This window comes from Aulostomus chinensis, chromosome 6 (assembly GCF_037954235.1).
Source record: "Aulostomus chinensis isolate RoL2024-O1b breed Wild chromosome 6, RoL_Achi_v1.0, whole genome shotgun sequence".
NCBI classification, from domain to species: domain Eukaryota; kingdom Metazoa; phylum Chordata; class Actinopteri; order Syngnathiformes; family Aulostomidae; genus Aulostomus; species Aulostomus chinensis.
The window spans coordinates 24,375,756-24,397,119 of record NC_141325.1 but is presented as its reverse complement, the minus strand read 5'-3'; the positions used below and the strand labels follow the sequence as shown (position 1 = coordinate 24,397,119).

At 41.0% G+C, this 21,364-nt stretch overlaps 1 protein-coding gene across 2 annotated transcripts in view; it reads right to left on the bottom strand.

The window, feature by feature from the left end:
• unc5db (unc-5 netrin receptor Db) overlaps nt 1–18,428 on the bottom strand; it is a 224,408-nt gene extending 205,980 nt beyond the window's left edge. For both annotated transcript variants that reach the window (XM_086207110.1, XM_086207111.1), the window contains exon 1: nt 18,099–18,428. In XM_086207110.1, the coding sequence (XP_086063236.1) occupies nt 18,099–18,183 (85 nt within the window). In that variant the 5' untranslated portion in view covers nt 18,184–18,428. The remainder of the gene's footprint in view (nt 1–18,098) is intronic.
• Nucleotides 18,429–21,364: the final 2,936 nt, after the last annotated feature.

Here is a 21,364-nt window from a genome sequence, read left to right as displayed (position 1 = left end):
GGTTACAAAAAGAAATCTTGCTGCCCTTTAGTGCCGGTGAGATCACTAGCTAGTTCTGATTTTTATAAATCATACCTGAAGTTTTTCTTTTTTTGTCTGTAGACTTCAGATAAAGCTCAAACAATTAAATCAATTTAGGAATGGTTTGTTAAAAAAAGACCCTTCCTCATAATTATTTTGTATTCACATTATGACAGGTAGTAGAAAGCACTTGTATTTATTAGTGTACACAATGTGTAATCAGGCGCTCAGTGGCTCCATACAAGTACTTGACTACACAAGGTGTTTTATTTTGATGACCAGCTGCAGTATGTCTAGACTCAACAGCGATGTCGTGTGCCTGATCAGTTTCCATGTGAAGTAATGGGTACTTGTGCAAGACGTTAGCTCCTGCAGAAAATGAGAAACGAGCAATGGGGTGAAGGTTAAAAGCACACAAGCAACCCTAACATGAGTAATGAGCTCTCTCATTTTCTATATTAACATTAGCATGTTTACCATCAAGGTATCAAACACTTGATGAATACCAAATGTATCAGTGCAAAACCACATCACACTTGTCATGTTTGTTGGCTGTTCTTCACCAGAGTGAAATCCAGGATTTTGACTGTACAGCTACCAGAAAATAAAAAGGGTAGTGATTTTGTTCTAGCTTTTATGTTTGCTTTCCCCCGCAGGCAAAGGTCCCTTTTAATTTTTTTTTTCTTTTCCAGGACAACTGTGTTCTGAAATGTATGGCAATAAAATTCTGGGTAATTTACAGGTTGTGATGCTCATCGTGCCTTCTGTCTGGTCAACTGACTGAACATTTCATCCTACCAAAAATGCCATTGTCATCATTCAAAGGAACTAGAGATACACCAATTGCATTTTTCTTGGCTGATCTGGGTTCCGATTGAATTTTTGCAGATTCTGTTTTCTGTCGAGATTTGTTGTTCGTTGTGGATCCCCATGGTTTATTTTGGCCTTACATGTTTTACAAATTGAGAGCTTTATGTCCTCGTTACTCCCAGTGAAGAACTTCCACACTTCGATCGCGTCGGTCCTCCACACAGCTTCAATTTCTGGCTGCCGACCTTTTTCAGGTCTGTTTTTGCGATCAGGAACTCTCACATGGTGTTTTATTTTGAAAATGGACCCGACACTCTATGATATTCTAGTGTCGCGGTTTTTTTTTCCCGAAGGTGTGGGGAATTGGGGGTGCGTCAACCCGGCTGGGATATAGAAGGGGGTGCTAAAAAAGTTTGGGAACTGCTGTCTTACTGGTTACAGAGCACCAGACCCCTGCTTGACAGCTGACTGCTAATGAGCGTAACTGCAATGGATGCTAGTGGTGGGGCAGTGGAGAAAGCTGCCTCAAAAGTAATCATATAAAGTTTTATCCTGACCACTCTTTCTATTAAAGCAGGTAAGCCATTGTTGAAAATTATGACAGACAGGTACCTGGAACTCATTTTATGGCCGGGGGGTAGGTTTTTGACCAAAAGACCCACTGCTGTTACAAGTCATGGCTGACCTTGTAAGAGGATGAGGAGGATTACTTCTGGAGAAACCAAGACCCTGATTCATTGGAACAGGAACTGCAGGCTTTGGAAACTGACAGAGAAGGATAGGATGGGAGTTTGAGGCAGTTAAAGTAGCTCGAGGTTATAAACTGACGCAATCTTGCAATGTTTAAGTTTTTCACAGTGTCTGCCATGCACAACCTTATGAAGACAGACAGCCTGTTATGGCGAAAAGTGTATTTGACTTTAATGACAGTGCTGCTAGTGTTCATTGAGGTTAAACTCTCAGACATACTCGTATGTACCTCTTGTATGTACTTATCATGACTGTGACATTGTGAAAATCAAGCTCTGATCAGTCAATAATATGCCATCTCTTTTTTTGCGAATGTGCAGCTGGTGCTTTCATGGCCGGCCAGTGTCACTATTTTTAGACTATGAGATTTTCTCCTTCTCAGTTGATAAGAACTTCGCCTCAGCCCCCAGCACATTGATAGGCGAGAAGATATATGGAGGAGAGGATTATTCATTCACTCTTCAAGACTCAAGAATATTTTGTACTGTGTTTATGAAAAAATACCACATCACACAAATAAACAGAGCCTCAATTTTCATTAAAAAAAAGCATTTAATTACAATTTAATCCATTGTATTTATCAACAGAAATAATGGTTGTATTTAATCAAAACCTGCCATTTTCAGACAAAAGCTGAGAAAAATGCATTTTTAAAATAGTAATAGACCTACTGGAGCTGCACGCAAGACAACCAGTGCATCCATCTGCCTTGCGCCAGCCTGGGGGGGGAACCACACGGCCCCATGGGGAACCACCACATCATTCCACCTGCTGCATCTTTGTTTTTTGGAGCTGCTTCATTGCTTGATTTTTTGACCCAGAAGTGCAATACTATTTTTAAAAGGTGCACAATAGTGCAGTCTATATCAGTGAGAACACAGATTGACAGAAAATCTTGTTCATGGTAGGGAATAAGTAAATTACTTAATTTAAATCCAAAATGTCCACTGCAGTGTTCATATGTGAACATAAAGTTTAAATGTGAATGTAAATCTTTTTGTTCTGCTCCATTTATGTGTGAAGAAAATCATCACAAGTTGTATAATTTATTTCAATTAAATGCTTTATGCTTTTTTTTTTTTTTGCGATTTTAAGAGGGAGAGCCTTCTTTTTAGATTTACACATTACACCCAATAGCAAGAAGCCTAAAAGCCTTATTGGAAATCTTATCAGTAGTATTGGCAGTTCTGTGATCAGATACGAATGGAAAAAATACAAATCACTATGTGTAACTCATATCACTGAGAATGAACAGTTTCTAATGTACACTTATTGCCAACTGTTACCGTTAAATAGACCTTTCTCAATCACATTTCCAAAAATAAAAGCCAAACTAAGGTCAGTCTACCAGTTAAAGATGCCTCTCTGTGGCACTCACTTGAAAATTTTAATCTGTAGGCTCATCCATGTGTGACAAATACGCTTTTGTGAGCAATATTTTAGCTGCAATTACTCAGAGTTAGTCAAGTCATTATTTGCATATCAGATTGGAGTTTTCTAAGCAGCTTAAAGCAAAGACATTGTGCTGAGTCATAGTGTTTACAAGTGCCTAATGTGTGAGTCTAATGTGTGTTCAAGCTGTGGTTGATTATCTCTGAGTGACAAAACATATTTGCAGGTGAATATTTTAGGAAATTAGAGTCTGCACTCAAGAGGTAAAGCAGTTTCTCAAGTTTTTCTACGGTATTGCTGATGCGAGCAGTCCTTGTGTTAACGCTGCATTAGTGGAATTCTTTCAAACCTGCTCTCAAATGCGTTAATAACCCTTTAGCTTTATTGCTGAATGAATTGTCTTTTTTAAAAAAAAGTGTAAAATGTACCAACATAAAAAAAAAAATCATCATACTGTGTGATGTATAAGGGGTTTGGGGGTGTGATGCTGGTATGTGCACGGACTCCAGAGGTCCTGCAGTTACTGTAACTATTATAATGTTGTTTGGGAGTCAGTCTGCTGCTAAAAGGTGTGTGATCCTGCAGCGCTGAGAGAAATGCAAGTCCAGCAAGGTGAGACATCATGCAGACAAGGTGACACACACAAGCCTGTTGTCTCAGTTGGTTGGTGGAGCTAGTGTACAGCTAGAACTGGACATTTACATACACTAGTCCACACCCGGGCTTGAAGACATGTGCTTGCTTGTTGTGACCTTGCAGACTGCAGACCCCTATACAGGAGTAGACTCATGAAAAAAGGCAAGTATACAGTTTAACATTCAGAATCATGACACTGAGTTACAAAAGCCTTGACTGTTTTTAAACAGGTTTTAGTTTTGTGATTAAAATGGGGCGGCACGGTGGTGCGGTGGTCAGCACCGTCGCCTCACAGGAAGAAGGTTCTGCGTTTGAGCCCTGGCTTGAGCACAGGATCTTTCTGTGTGGAGACTGCATGTTCTACTTGTGCTTGTGTGGGTTCTCTCTGGTACTCCAGCTTCTTCCCGCAGTCCAAAGACATGCAAATGGGGACGAGGTTGATTGATACTCTAAATTGACCGTAGGTGTGACTGTGAGTGTGAATGGTTGTCTGTCTATATGTGTTGGCCCTGTGATGGACTGGCGATCTGTCCAGGGTGAACCCCGCCTCTCGCCCGAAAGCTGCTGGGACAGGCTCCAGCCCCCCCGTGACCCTTAACAGGATAAGCGGAAGGAAACAGACGGAAATGGATGGTAATTAAATGTTAACATATTATATGGAATCAAAACAAAAGTATAGCACAACAAATATATAAAAGAAATAAAAACATTGAGAAATTCTATCAAAAGAAATACTTCAATAAGACATGAAGAAAATGTCATTCTGTATCAATGTGTAACTGAGAAAAAGAAGATGGAGGGCTTGTGTGTGGTTTCGTATAAGATTACTAAATAAATCAATAATGTTGATTGCAGGGCCCCGTAACTGTCTGTGTCTGGCAATTTCATACGGATTTGGCCACCCAGTCAGGAGATAAATGGATCATATGAACCAACAAGAGATTCCTTCATTTTATAGTAAGGTATACATTTTGGTCATTGTCATGTGATGGACCAGGTGCACTAAAAGGTTAGCAGGTTCACTGACCGTTGGTCCTCATTTCAAGAGGTCTGACTAAATTACAATAGTGGTAATTAGGCTGCATTCAGGGTCCTCCAGAACATTGCTCATAGCCCTTGTACACCGTTGCCTCATTCAGCCGTTCATGTGGCGGTGAGGGAGTCAGCCATGCAGGGTCGGCAACAATGAGTCCTCTCTGTATTGATCAAGGAGACTTTCACAAAGTCATGGAAAGAGCCCTGAAGTGAAACAAGAACCATCAAATTTCTGTATTTGGATATAAAGTTTCAGGGATTTGTATCACCTTTGGACTAAGATAGCTTCATCTGATTCATATGTTACATGCTAACATTGTCATTTGGCATCATAAGGTTTACATCGGGTGGATAGCATTTTCTGTGTAGTGTGTGGTAAAAATATATGTTAAACACTAATTTTCAAGTTCTTTATTCCTGAAGTGGTAATGACAAACCTGCTGTAACCAACATGCATAGCTCAGAGGTTTTCAGTGGGACGCGGGCCTCCCCGGGGAAGCTCCACACATCCAGGGGGGATCTCAGGCTAATAATGACTCAGGACAGAGACTGATGTACTTGGAGTATTTAGTTTACTCTGAAGCTTTGTAGACCAGCAACGGGATCAAATAACACAATCAAGATCCTAGCTAGGCATCCAGGAACAAAACTATTACGTTGGAGGGATAATATGAGCCCCTATTTCAAGCACTGTCTGAGGGGGAGACATCATGCTTTGGTTTTATCATCAGACACAGTCAAACCAACAGGCCAATGAAACCTATCGAACAAGAATAAGTGAAGTAGAAGCAGTCTGCAACATTATCCACTATGAATCATTCATGATATTAACGAACGACCATCAGATTGGCATGTCTTTGAGTGGAAACTGTGTGAGCTGTTTTCAAAAACTGTTACTAATACAACTAAATAACTGAAGTTAATAATCTGAGACAAACTAAAGCAGCTCCTTTGATCAGAAGGTATTTTGATGCTACGGCAAGATATATCAACCTATACCATTTTGGAAAAGGAAAAAATGTCAAATGAAATTAAATTTTACACTACAACCTCATACATGTAAAAAATGCATGTAATCAATAAATGTATACAATATATTTATTTGAAGCTGAAAAAAATTATTGAAGGTTTTTGGGGAACTAAGCATCCTCCTAGTATCAGTACTATCTCTCTCTAGAGTTCTCTCATGAGCTGCTGTACACACCTCCAAGAACATCTAACAGGAGTCACTCACACTCCAAATCAGTAGGGGGCAGTAATGCTCCTGAAGCTGTAGGCCAAAGCCAACAACTCAGCCCTCCCCCCCAAAAAATGGCACAGGCAGCAACAAGATGGCATTTGCAGTTTGAAATAAAAGTGTGTGCAGAGTAATTCACTATTGACTGAGTTTAAATCAAGTGGGGTTTTTTTCTATCTTGCTCTGAGACAGCGCAAGTTCTGTTTACTCAGAATGACAAAGAGAGCAAGAGAGATGTCCACAGCAGTTCTTAGATGTTTTATTGTATGTCTGACATTTTATTTACAGTATTTTGTACTTGCGCAGATTGTGTTTACTCAGTAAATATTCCTGCAAACGATTATATGTCCCGTACTGTTTTGTCCTTTTGTGAATTGTACGATAAAGGTTCTATGACATCATCCAAACATTCAGATAGGCTCAAAGTTATGCGTAACGTTTTTTGTTTTGTTTTGTTATTTCAACATTATAATTTAAGAGATTCCAAATGTCACTTTTGACAGCCCTGACGAACCCAATTGGAAGAGAATATGAAGTGTAGCATGTTTTCAGTGACTATTTTCTGTGACAGTTGGGAAGAGGCCTTGTTTCTGTTTTAACAGTGTTTCATTTGTGAGTTTTGATCAAGAAAGTTTACTTTTTCCAACTTTATAGAACAAAATCAGATTTTCTGTCCTTTTTCTACATCAGACACAGAAAAAGGAACACACTCATTAGCTGTGCTGTCCTTCGGTCTCTCTGTACGTCCCGCTGTCTTTCCTCCGCTGTGTGATTAACTCTGTTGTCTTGTGTTCTTGTTCCATGCGTAAGGGAACATTTACGCTCTACCTTTATGTTGGGAAAGAAGCTCTCGGCATGTTTACACCCTGGTTTATACAACTATAGGCACATTCATGTTTTGTATAAAGTGCGTGGCTGAGAAATACAATTAACACGAACATAAAACAACAACAAATCAAGAAAAATAACACGTATCATTTGCCATTTCAAGCTTCTTCTTTTAAAAATTCCTCACTGATGAATGGATGGATCACAGCCCTCAGATGTACATACACTTAATTGTAGGTGCTGCACTGCAAACTCACCAATCAGGTGTAAGCACTACCGAATACCATGGCAACAGGAGACTATGGAAACGAGTGTCTAAGAAAAAAAAAAGAAGAAGAAAAGTCCACCTGGAGAATGTCAAGGACGGAGAAGTTAATTTTTTGGATTGTAAACCACAGGTTGACATTGAGAAACCTCACTGACATAGTGTCACAACAGTGGTAAATGCTTTCCTTTTGTCAATATACATGTTTTCATTGTGTTTAACAATATTCAATTTCAACAATATGTTGTCTTTAGGTTTATAGTGCCAACCTTTGGAATGCATGGATTGTGAATTTGTGTGTTTTTGTTTTTTTGTTGTTTTTTTTGGGAAGAACGAGCCTTTAAACTGCACCTGTTTTTTTCTCAATTAGTAAAGTGAAAATTTTCCTCATGAAATCACTTTTTATCCCATCAGAAAAATGGAAACTTTGTTATGATGCCCATTTTTATCTCCCTGATCTGAAGACAACATCAATACAAAATATATTTATACAATTGACAAAGAAATATGAAATAACATCAGTAATTAAAAACTCAGTAACGTGAGGATTTTCTATTTATCAGAAAAATGTGCTTATTTATTTTCTGGGAAATACTGTCACTGAGGTTGACAAACTGACTTTGTGAGTAGATGACTAATATCTGAGGAGAAAAGCCACTATCAAAGCCTTTCCCTGGCCTTCTCTGCTGCACCTTTGTGTTGGTCACGCAGAGCGTGGTCTGATGACTAACGTCTATCCGCCAGCGAGGCTGAGAGGTCCTCCAGGCAGGACAGGACACAGCGACCTGAGAGTGGCGCTTAGCAGTCCATTCATCAAAACTTGTCCTTAAGCACTGTTGTGTCCCTGTAGATCCGCTGCTGCACCATGGATCAACAGAGGACATGTTTGAACAGCTCACCCAAGGCCATGAGAGTGGGTACAGTACCAGCAGAGAACCATCCGTTCTGGCCTATCAAGGAGAATCCCCTGTGATCTTTGGACTCGAAGGTGGACAATATCACATCCTGGATGTTTGCTTTAGTTAAATGAAATCGGATGGGCTGATTAACTCCACTCCATACTGGCCTGAACGGGTCAATAACAACAAAGACCTGCAAACACTCGACAAGCACCTTGAACCTTTTTGCTGAACTGAAGCTGAATGCTAGGCCTGTTCTGATTGGTGATTAGATCGTTAATCAAGAACTGAATGGATGGATCACTGTCAATTTTTCTAGGATGGCTGGCTCGCCAATGAACATTTCACAGGATTTTAGGAATTTATAGGGGTCGCCTATTCGCTAGTCTGTAAAATGAAACTGACTCCATTGCTAAATGTCTTGCAACAGCTGCTGTGCACTCAACCCATCTGTGCCATGATAGTTGTATTTTACATCTTTTGGAAAAGATACCATTTTTAGGGACCGGCAAGGTGCATTAGCGGTGCTAGCTCAACACTTGTGAAGCAGCCTCGGAGAGATGGTGAGTCTGCAGCAATTGTGTCGCTATGTGACTGTAAACATAATCAGCTTCATATCAAACCTGACTCTAAATGGCAGACTTAATTTGACACGTTGAAAAGTAAAGTCACAGAGTGACATAACAGTTTAATAAAATCCACATATAAACTACCTGTCTGTCAGTAATAATGGTCCTTGGTAACCCAGACCAGTTACAGACTTAGAACACCTCTTTGTGTGTTTTATTTTCATCGTGGCTTTTTTTTTCTTTTTTTTTTTTGCCAGTAACTTTGTCGTAACTCCTCCCACCCTTCGGTCAAATGGATCATAAATTGCCTTGATTGATTGATGGGATGATCTGATCAGGCTGAACCCCATCAATCACTACACTGGAAAAACTCTACAATCACAGATGATCTTCATTGTACCTTGATGGATATATATATATATATATATATATATATATATATATATATATATATATATATATATATACATATATATACACATATATATATATACACACATATATATGTATATATATATACATATATATGTATATATATACACATATATATGTATATATGTGTATATATATACACATATATATGTATATATGTATATATATATATATATATATATATATATATATATATATATACACACATCCATATCACATCACAATGTATTAAAAACTAGATAGCACTAGGAGAGTGTACACCCTAGCCAAAATGACCCAACAGCTCTAACGTCCTATTAAATGGGTCCTTTTTGGCACATGTGACACTTGTTCATTGACTTCATAGTTTAAGCATAATCCTGCTAACAGACAGAAAAACACCATTACCTTCTGGCAGTAATGTGATCACCTTGACATGAGTCCAAGAGATCCTGGATCTTCGCAGCTGTGCTGGCATGTTAGTTTTCCGAGTGCTGATACGGCCAAGGGGAGAAAATATCTGCTAGAAGGAGCTCTTTTCCTATCTCGGCACATTGTACAGCTGAGTGAGGAAATGGATTCAAGTGACGACCAGCGTCCTTTGCTATTAATTTTGCCAGATGCGTGGTGTGGCTCTGTCATTCATGTCTGACAGGCTGAGAGATGGAGGGCTGATGATTTTGGAGGCTGTGTGTGTGGTTTTGATGAGTTGACATTGTTCCCTCAAAGGAAAAAAAAAAAACAGGGGAACACTCCAACAGGATGGGTTTATGTTCTTTTTCATGAAGAGATTTATAACTTCGCTCTAGCTTAATCCAAGTCCAGCTGAATGTCTAGCTGCTGTACTGAGTTGTTTTTTCCAAGTGAAACAGGGTAGGAGGCAGGCAGTAACGCAGAATTTGATCTGAATGCTTGGAATGCTGAAAAACAAGGTGCATCCATGTTAGCCAAGACCTCAATGAGACAAAGACCATCTTGTGCTCCATGTAGCGGCTGAAGCGGTGCTCTTTATAAATGCCTTGCTTATGACGTGGGGCTGATACAGATCCCACTTCCCTTAACATGAATGCAATCGAGCAGTGGACTGGTATTTTGAGATAACGGGGTTTAAGGTGGCCAACAGCCAAGGGTATACTGACATGTCATTTTTGCAAACAAGCTAACTAATGTATCTTAACTTGTAGCAATATGCATACACCATTAAAAGCTGAAGATTAATTGATGGTTAAAATAATATTGGCTGAAAGTAGCGGGTACATAAGTAGTATATTTTGGCATTTGAATCAATGAATATTGAGCCTCATTGTTCTTACAAAATTTTATTGGGGTTTTATTGCCCTTAATTTAGTTTTACAGGACAGGAAGCACAGATTAATGGCTACTTGTAACTCATTGCTCCTTTCAAGAGGTACATAATAGATGTCAGGGGCATGGACTTAAGCCATGAGGCTTGTACCTGTCCTGTAAGAATCAACTGTAAACTGAAAAAAGCTACTGTAGGTGTGTAGGAACAAAATCTTTCATAAGAACATTTCATGAATGAGGCGCAATAGGATCAATGATCTGACCAAGAAGGGTTCCAAGGTATTTTTTTTTCCTTTCGCCTCATATATAACTTAACACAAACAAAATATTTAAAAATGGTGCCTCTTACACATCCAAGGAGATTTTGAAGTTCTGCAGTGTAAGCATGTCAGACTCCACATAACAAAAAGGAGGGGGATGACACTCATTTGCCTCCTTGTCGATGGATGGACTACCAGAGACTCATGAGGAAACTCCAGTCATTCAAAAGGCCATTTCCTTGAGATAGGCTGACACAGATTCCAGCCGTGACCCATACATCAACCAGACATGTTTTTCGATAACAATATTGAATTCTCTCCAACTTGATAAGAGATGAGGCCTCGCTTTTCTCTTGACCCTGATTCTATAGAAGTATAACCCCAGATCCCATCAAATGTGCCACATGGGGATATAAATGAAAACAGGTCTGTGTGGGTTTCCTAATAATTGTGTGAGCGTGTGTGTGTGTGTGTGTGTGTGTGTGTGTGTGTGTGTGTGTGTGTGTGTGTGTGTGTGTGTGTGAGCGTGTGTGTTGGGAGGGAGGGGGGGGGTTGGGGAGTCCTTATGGCTGCTTGGACATTTGCTAAAAAGGATGCGACCATAAAGCTGCCTTGTAAAAAGCTCATCTGGTGCACACCATCTGCAAACTTGAAAAATGAAGAACTTCATACAGTCTGCATTCTGAGTGTATCGCCACATTGATGTAGTGCCAGTATTTGCTCTCCACCAAAGGCCTAATTACTGTGAAAAGCACACATTAGTGCAACTTTTTTTTACTTGAGAGCAATTGCTCCAAACAAGTGTGATTAATTACAGCAATAAACATGTGTTTATTAAGAACATGTACGGATCTTGCAAATGACATAAATGAGGATGTTCAATTAATGAGTATGAATTTCTACCCATCTTTATTAGTGTTGCTGAGTGTGTGTGTGTGTGTTTGTGTGTGTTAAGACGGCTGCAATGTAGAAATGAAATATATATAGAAAAACCCTCTATAATTTATCATATATGAATATTCAATATAAATATACATTGTTTCTGCCATAACCACCTGCTTGTTCTTTGGTCCACTGTCTATTGCTGATATTCCTCTATAGCAAAATAAATAACCTCATCTTTAGCTAAACTATATTTTCTGAAGGAGGACCCCCTAAGAATGTGTTTTTTGTCATCCATGTACAGTTTTTATCACCCTCAGGGCGTTCTTTCAAAAGTACTGAAAAAAGAATCTGTGTCCACATCCATCACTCAGGGCTCATACAAAGAGTGCAATATTTTAACAGAAACCTACTCGGCTGCGGTCTAGACAGGATTGTGGAATGAAGACGTGTGGCTCTAAGAGCTCAACTGATTGAATCTCTTGACTGAGATGGATGAACAGTATCTGCAGCTTTGTTACATGATTTAGCACCATGAAGGAGTGCACCTTCTCACCCTGCCCTGATTGCTGTCCCCTCAGATTAAGTAGGATGGAGGCTGCTGCATTCTTCCAGGAAAGATTAGGCCATTATGAATCCAGAAATGTTCCAGGGAATGTTAAATAATAGGCTGCATATTCTGCTGAAAGAGAAGCACCAAAAGGGACACACGTGTATACCTCCAGTAGCTCGCTATCTGGCGTTGTTTGCAATTGTATTTACAAATGAAGACGTTTGATTCAGACTAAAACATCTGATATGAAGAGTGTCGTGAGACCGCGAATAATTGTCGATGCTAATCGCCCATTTGTTCAAACGAGCCTGATTCAACTTCACAATAGCTTTAAATCATCAGAGAAACTTCTGGTATGCTGCTCAGCATATATGTGGGGGGCAGGGCTTGGGGTACAAGTTGCCCAGTCTGCCTTGGAGTGTGCGACTAAGCTGAAGTCTGCCAGACGACAGCGCAGAACATTGCATCGACTTTAACACTGCTGCTCTTTATTGTTTCACTTAATAAACCTACAGTGAGTCAACTGTAATGTTTGTGCCTTGTTCATGAAATGTTATGTGTCACAAGTAAAGCTACCTCCCGTGAAAAAAGACGTGGACACTAGCCAAGTGGTTGGCTTGGCATTAGCTTCGGTGAGTTAGCTAGAGCTGGCAGGATTGGACCACCCGCTAATGGAGGAGGGAGGGAGGGGAAGAATAATGGGAACAAACAGAATATATGACCGAGGAGTTTCCAGCTGCACTGCGATCACATCGGTCTATCACAAAGCTACAATTTCCAGCTGCCCTCCCTGTTTGGCTAACACTCTGATTCTAAGGGGTCAGCACGGCTCGGACCCTAGTGGACAAGCAGTATGGGAAATGGATGGATGGACTCACATTCTGCTGATTTAGATGTTATCTCTTGATTTATGTTTTTCTATCATGTGCATGTAGACATTGTGTCATTTTAAAGTCTGTTTTTGCAATGGGGAGCCTGCACATGGTGTTTATTTTTTGGAAAATTGACTGGATGTACTATGCTATTCATGTGGAGATTTCCTCTCTGGCTCTGTCTGCTTTGTGAAACTCTTAACACCATCTGTCAAAACTAGACCCATCGTGGCAAGTGACTTTTTAGGAAATGGAAAAAAGTGATAATGACCGGCCAGTCAGGCCGAAAACTGGCCGGTTGCGGTCCCTGGCTGGGCAATCTGTGCAACCTGACCAATGCTGTACAAGTGTTGTAAATGCTCAATCAAGTTTTACGTTTCCTGTCTATGCGTGCATCTTGTCAAACCATGTGCTCTTGCGCTGAGACCAAACAGGGACACGTGGTGTCTTAAAAAAAAAAGCTAAAATACGTCCACAAATTTAGTTGGGTGGCTCTTAATATATCTTGGTTACCTGCCCAAGTTAAGTTAAGTTGCAGCAAATTCCCTCATAGCAGCTAACAGGTTATTATGTTATCTGGCAAGCAAACCATGCAGCCCAGGCCATGCAGCTGGGTACTTTTGTAAATGTAGAGTTATTAATGTGAGAAATTGTTTATATGGTCATGTTGCAAATGATGCTTGGTCAATCTCCATCTGCCAGAGATAGCTTCTTCACTAGATGTACAGCTGAAACATACCCAGTTATTGTCCACGTTGCACCTTGAAAGACGAATGCCTTCAAATACGTATGCAATGAGGTCCGTCTCAAAAGCACCATGAGTACATCCGGGCCTCACTGCCATTTTTATGCCTCTAGCACAGGAATACGACATGACTAGGCACCCTTTATATAACGTGCAAATCTCCAGACACAAATGGAATACAGTAGCAGGAGAATGTTGGATGTCTAAGCACCATCCGGCCACATGGGGGACAGCAGGTCCAAATGAGCTCCAGGCTGATTGCTGACTACATTAAGTCTCTTAGGCAGCACGTTGATGAATCCACTCATTGAAATGTGAAGGTAATAGTCTTGACATAGCAAAGACATAACTCAGACTGTACCTGCACAGTCCCCAAATGACAGCAATCCGAGTAAGAGCTAGTCCAATATGAAAGAGGACTTTGCTTTTATTACCATCATCATTACTGTATATCATTTCTGAATGTAGAGCCATTTGGTTTCATTTAAATGTAAATCTGGGCACTGAACTGCGCCCACTGTCACCCACAACAGCCTGACTGTGATGATTCATTCTGGGATTGGCAGGGAAAATGTAAGAGCCCCTTCACTTTCTCTGAGGGAAAATAACAGATTTGACCTCTGTCCCTCCCTTGCGCACAGAAAAATATAAAACCTTGAGATTTTATTTTCTCCAGAAAACAAAACTTGACAGAATCTTGTGCACCCTTGTACTGTTGTGAACAGAGGTACAACACACCGCAGATGGTCAAGGCTAAACTAAAGAGTGGAGAGGAAACAAGGCTGCAATGACAGAAACCAAACACATCATCACCCTCTATGTGGTGTCAAATGAAGTGACCACCAGGGGCCCTGCACATGTGCGCCTGTGTAGAAAATGGAGACTCCCTCTTATTCCAGCAGACAAACATTAGCAGCTTCCTCTACTCCCAACTAGCATGAAGTGAATTTGTAGCAGAGTATGTGGAATTACTGGAAAATTAAATAAATCACTTTAACTTTCCCCAATCAAATATAAGATAATCTGCCTCTTCAGTATTTTTCTGACTCTACACACAAGCTTTCTCTAAATCACACATAATATTAAAATCTTTAAATCCCCAAGTCATACACCTGTGTGAAAATTAAATCTGGCAGTTGACTGAAGTTATTAGCCACTGAGCCGTTATGCATGCGTGTAGATGAATACATAGCCGGGTGCATAAGGACGCAAGATCAAACATTCATGCCTCAGAAGCTGTAACTTGAAATCTCTTTTATTTGTGACCATTGTGTTTTTCGTCTGGAAGCATATGACACCTTTCAAAAGCCTTTCCGTGTTTCCCCATGAACCTCAGCGTGCTTCTTCACAGCCGTGTTACACAGGAGGAGCCTCATTCGTGACCCTTTGCGTGAGTCTCATTCCCAGCCAACGAGGCCTGCAAACATAACCATTGATCCTGAAGAACTAGAGCTCGCTGAGTGCAGGCTACCACTGTCAAGTCCCACTGCAGCCGGGCTGCCGTGTGTTTCACCGAGTTGACCTTGTGGGAATATATTTGTGTGTCACCTGTTGGCACGCAGAGAATTGGCAACACGGAAGGTGTTCTGATGTATACGAGGAGATGAAGATGCACTTTGGTGCTGCAGGCAGCAGGGAAAGATTCAGGGTGCAATAAGAGACTTTAAAGTGCATCTGAGCTACTAGGATACATCAACTGAACACAGTCCCGCCTTCTGTCATGAAAAAATTGCAGATTTGCCCTTTTAGTTCAAATTGAATTGACCTCTCTGCACATAGGCTATTAGAAAAATAAAATCCCTGAACGAATTAAAATTCAAACCGTTTCCTAAACAACAATAAGCACCAGAGCTGCAGCCGACGGATTTTGTAACTTTATGATGCAACAGATAAAATATCCAATTGGAAGGGGTAGCTTATCGATGACTCCATTTGGGCCTTCTATACTTATTGAAGTCTCTTGATTTTAAAGTCTGATATCTGGGAAATATGGCATCCAATATTAAGTTATTTACAGTAGCTTCCGCAATTAATCAATCATTCTATCGAAAATAAAATTTCCAACTATGTTGATAACGGATCACAAATTTTTCCTTCATTTAGGACTGAAAATGAAGAGACATTCAGTTTTGGATGGACAAAGTAAAGCATACTGATACTTCTAAAATCAGAGCCTATTTCCTGGACTGTTAGTATGTCAGGCCTCACGTGGCACGGTGGATTCCTGATCCTGCTACAGGATGGTGTCTAGATCTAAAACATGGATCGGTACCATCGGTGACCAATTTGTGAATAATGTCATTATCCGAACCAGATTCCTGTATTCCCAATCTGATATTCCATCTCTAGTAACACTGGGCTCTGGAAAATTATCACAAGCAGTTTTCAAATGTTCTTCATGTCTCATAGACTACATGATTCACTGAGAATTGAAATAGTTTGTAGTACTCAAAAATTCAACCTGAAACACCTATCCTCATGAAGTTGTGAACCAGAGTTTGATGAGTATTTTTGTGCACTACGTTTTATGTTACCAATTTAACATCCAGAGGTCAGCCTCCCTGAATGCCTCACAGGAGAAATCAGATGGATTCACAAGATGAGAAACAAAAGAATACAAACCCAATTAGTGTATTTTTATGTTTGTAGACAACCAAAGAAAACTGACACTTGACCTTATCCTCCAACTGTGCAGTAATAAGGGGAATGCATACATGAAAAGAGAGAATGATGAGAACGATGAGAATGCAGCAGCAGCTCATGCCCCTCAAGTACTGATATACTGACTGGAGTTCAGCAACAAAGCATTTCTGGAACAAATGGATCACTAACTTTTTAAATATGGTTCACAAGTAGATCGATTGTCCCCACTGACAGCAGTGTGGCAGGACCCCAGAAGGCAGAGGCAGCCTCGAGCTGCTGCACAGAGTCAGGCCGGCAACTCCGTTTAGCGCTACAATCAACACAGATGCCAACCCACACTGGCTATTACCACAAGAACTTCATTAATGAAATAAGGGAGTTGGAATGTTAAATTTCATAACAAATAAGCAACTTCTCCCGGTGCTACTAGGCCAGTGTGAATAGCATTCCAAATGTAATGTACATGATTCCACAAGGGTATTCTAATCTCCAAAATTACATCATATGCGCAAGGAACTGTAACACTAAATATGATGTACACGCAGATGAACACATTCCTCTTGCACCCACTTTTCAACTCATGAGTAACATCAGCAATTGTCCGACCAGCGAGTACTTTTGTCAAAAAAGGCAAATCACCCCCCCCCCTTCCCGACCACACTTGGTATTAGTGCTCATTACTAGAGGCACCCTGTGGCTGTGAGGGCTCACAAACCACAGACCATTACAGTTATTAACCTAGTAGCACTCTGTCTATTAAGTGATTTGCCTTGAGCTGGCATGTGCAGTCGGTCGACTGATATTTACAAGCTGCATGCGAAACACTTCAAGACACAGCAACTGCTTCTCTGATGGCACATCTCCCACACTCCCCATCCTACTACTGCCACCAACGTCTTTGTCAAGACCCACGACCATGACTGCAGTGAAGCTCTGACCTCAATATATTACTGCTCTCTCATCAGCGCCACAGGCCACCATACAGCAGTTTAAAGAGTTTGACTCCATGATGGGACATTGTAATGTATCAGAATCTCAAATCCACTCAACGATCTGGTGCGTGCTACAGCAGCAGAAGTCTATTGCCGAGGATGATCGATGGGGACAAAACCAGATCTTGGAAAGGCAAAGATATTCCTGTTAACTTGTATGCTTGTATTCTAACGCACAACTGTCACAGCAACCTCAGTTTGGGAAAAATCCCACTGAATATCCAAGTCCTTGACTTTTCTCTGATTAAAAAAATGAACACAAAAGGATTCTTTTAATAGTTTTACCAGCATACTGTAATTAAACAAGCTGATTACAAGTCTGTTGAAATGTGTCTTTAAATTGTGGCACCTTAATAAAGTCCAGCCCTGCTGCCCTTCCAGAGATCATTACACTGTAGGTGCGTCAGTGCTGGGCTGCCTCGACATGTACACATTTAGCTAATTCATGGCGCCAAACAGCCTTCTTTAACCATTCACCCGGCCAACAGTTTAGCCAGCTGCTCATGTGTTGGGGAGAGGAGCGTTTAGGAACGAGGACTGAAGACTCCAGTCACTCCTGACATGCTGCCTGTTGCACGGGCGAGCCCGCTGTTGAACGCAGCGCGACCACGGTGATGGATTCATTATAGATGCAAGAGCTGAGTGAAAAAATGGACAATTAAATGCGATTTGACGGGAAATTAAAACGGGGACACAGGGACGATAAACTGTGTGGGAACTGGACAGTGGTAAGGGTGGCTTGATGAATCAATATCGGAGGCTGCGCTGCGCATGGGGGAGCGAGCTCCAACAGTGACTACGAGTCCGAGGATGAATCAAAGAGCCTGATGAAAATGTGACGTGCTGTCTTATAGTTTCATTCAGATGAATCTAAATGTTTACAAAGCCCGGTGGAAACGTGACAAGCGGTGCGTAACCACGGTGATGGCACAAGAGCTTTTCAAGGTAGTGGCACTCACAGTAGCCACGCATGCATTCAGAAACGGCGCTTACCTTTGGAGATCACGAATGTGGTGCAGTAGATGAGGAGCAGGATGCCTGCCATGGAGAGGTAACGTCCTTTTGTCAGCGCGCCCATACCGACGCGTAGCTCTCCACGGATCCGCTATTGGGCTGATCCGTTCTCGCCTCCTCCGAGTTGGACGAGCCCCGGCCGCTCAAGTTCCCCCTGCACGCCCGGGAATATGACAGTTTGGCGCTGTGTAGAAGAAGAGGAAGGAGAGGTTGGCTCATGGGCTGGACTGCGAGTCGAGAGGGAAGGAGCATCTTCACTTCACTTTTGCAGTATGAGTGAAAGAGAGTGTGAGCGCAGCGGATGAGACGTGCGCTCCGAGTTTACCCCCCTCTCCCTTCCCTGGCCTCATCATCCCGGAGCCTGCCTCCTGCTAACCAATAGCAGAGTGAGAGATGCGGAGAGGAGGAGACCTGGGGGAGACCACCAGCCTGTGATCACGAACCACTTCCAACTGTAGCGCACTAGTCTCAGGTCTCACACACGTTTACTTCTTTTCTCAATATCCACATATAAAGTACAAACGTATAATTGAAAAGACTGTGAAGGAGAATTCTCAAAATTTCAAGAAATATTAACTCTAATAATATTATTATTATCAGTTATGTTTAGAATATTAAAAAAAAATTACTTGACTTTGTACCGTGTTCTGGGTGAATACATGAATCTGATTGGCTGGTGGGTGTAAATGAATTCCTGAAGTGGAACACCTACTGAGAAGTTCCAACCAAAGTGCCTGTTTACCTTCCAAATTAATGCCTGAAAGGTCTGAACCATGCTGAGCACATTCACCTTTTGAATCATGCTCTAAATATGTTGCTTTTTTAAGTTTAGATGTTTTTTCTAAGTCTCTTAAGTAAAATAACAACCGTTTAGAACTCAATATGCATCGACCAACAAAAAGGTGGCGTGGTCAGGAGGAATTACCCTCACTGGACAAGTTGCAATTGTTGTAACTGTAAGTACCAACTACCAAATGTTGGACATGTTGCTCTCCATCCAGAGACCAAGTGAAAGTTTGGGAGTATTCACTCAGCTCCTTTATTAGGTTCACCTGTTCAACTGCCCCAAAACACAAAGCCAATCACATTTTTAGCAGCTCAATGGATTCAGCCATGTAGACATAGAAAAGATGATCTACTGACGTTCAAACATTCAGGAAACGAGCATCAGAATGGAGAAGAAAGATGATTTAAGCGACTCTCAACTTGGCGAGGTCGCTGGTGCCAGATGGGCTGGTCTGAGTTTTGGTGAAACTTCTGATCTGGTGGGATTTTGCACACACACGCACGCATCCACACGCACACACAGACAAACAAACACACAGCTCTAGAGTTTACAGAGAATGGCCTGAAAAAAAGAAAAGTACAGTGAGCGGAGGAGGTCAGAGAAGATTTGGTCGGACTGGTTGGAGCTGATAGAAAGGCAACAGTATGACCACACCAGCTGCCGGGTGGGTTCAAATTTGGAGTAAACAACCTGAAAGCATGGATCAATCCTGTCTTGTATCGACTGGTCAGGCTGCTGGTGATATAATAGGTGTGTGGATATATTCTTGGCATACTTTGGATTCCTTAGTGCGTACTGAGCATCTTTAAACCCCACAGCCTACCTGAGATTTGTTGCTGACCATGCCCATCCCTTGATGACCACAGTGGACCATCTTCTGATGACAACTTCCAGCAGGATAACATGCCATGTCACAAAACTCAAATCATCTCTAGTTAATTTCTTGAACATGATGGAGTTAACTAGAACCAAATGGCCTCCACAGTCACTGCATCGCAATCCCGTAGAGCACCTTTGGGATGTGGTGGGATGGGAGATTGGCATCGTGGTTCTCAGTCATCCAGTCTATCCATACCTAATAGAGTGGCTGGTGAGTGTTTGTCAACATGACAAATGCAACCGCTCAAAAAGCTGGTAAGTCACCAGGGTTAAAAACCCGCTGTGTCAGGGCTCACTCCAATTAGGGATTTCCTTTGCAAATCCGGGGTTTGAAACAACTCATGGCACGTCTCTTGTGTCACATTATATACATGCAGAAACAATTTCATGTTAAGATGCATCTGTTTCAGATGTTTTGCTTACTATCTTAACCTTCTACATCTCATTCACAATATAAATCCACAGAGAACTACATTACAAATGAGTAAATGTGGGTCCACGATTCATTTTATGTTTCTCAGCCACTAGGCATCAACATTACAAAGCCAGCACTGTTGCTTCTGCTATTCTGTCCAAATATTTTGCAACTCACCTGATTCTACATTGCAATTTTGTTTCTATGTGATGACAATTTTATGTTTTTGTAGATAATAAAAGCAGCAGGAAGTACTATAGAATGGCGTTAAATGCCATGTGGAGGTATAGTGAAACACTGAATAAACACGGGAAGTCAGGATGTGCATCAGACACTCAAATTAGATGTTCTGTATACGTTTCCGTAACCATAAGCATATTCTAATTAAGCCTGAGCTGATTAATAGTTGGTAGAATGAACAAATATAAATGTGAAATACATTCAAATTCATGACAAAGACTTTCTCTTGTGAATTCTTCTTTTTATGTCTCGCACCTTTGCAACACGAACACAATTATTCACTCACAGAGGATGCATCCTTGAATTTACAATTGGGTGAAAGAAGGAACAATGAAGAACTCAAATTCTCTGAGAGAAGTCTTTCAGCATGAAGGCCTGAATGAAGCCTTGGATTTATCTGTGAGCTGAATCTCTCTGCCATGTGTCAGAAGTATCCTATTCTTTTTTCCCCACTACAATTGCTGAGGTCTCTCTCAAAGTATGCTGGGCAGGTTCTGCATTTCATTGTCCTTTCTTGTGGCCAAAGAGTTCTGGGCCTTGTTTTTATGTAGTTTTTGCATTTGTCTCTTGTGGTATTGTTCAAGGTATTGTATATGCTCACCATATCAAGTCAAATTCTTCCACAATAAAGTCTAGAAGAGTTTCACAAACATTTGCCTCGAACATTAGCATGTCCAGCTAACTAGCTTACCATCAGTGGTATTGATTACCAACCATCCCTTAAGGTATGTCATTGTCCCATATTTGTACATTAAAAGACATCTACTTTATGGAACTAATAAGGGATGCACTTTGTTCCATATTTGATTGTGTGAAGAATGATTTATACAGGAAGGAAATTTTGCTGGTCTTTACTGCAGCTCTCTCTGTCAGTTGAGGTCAGTCGAGAATGTGTCTAATGTGTGTAACGGACTGCTCAAGTTT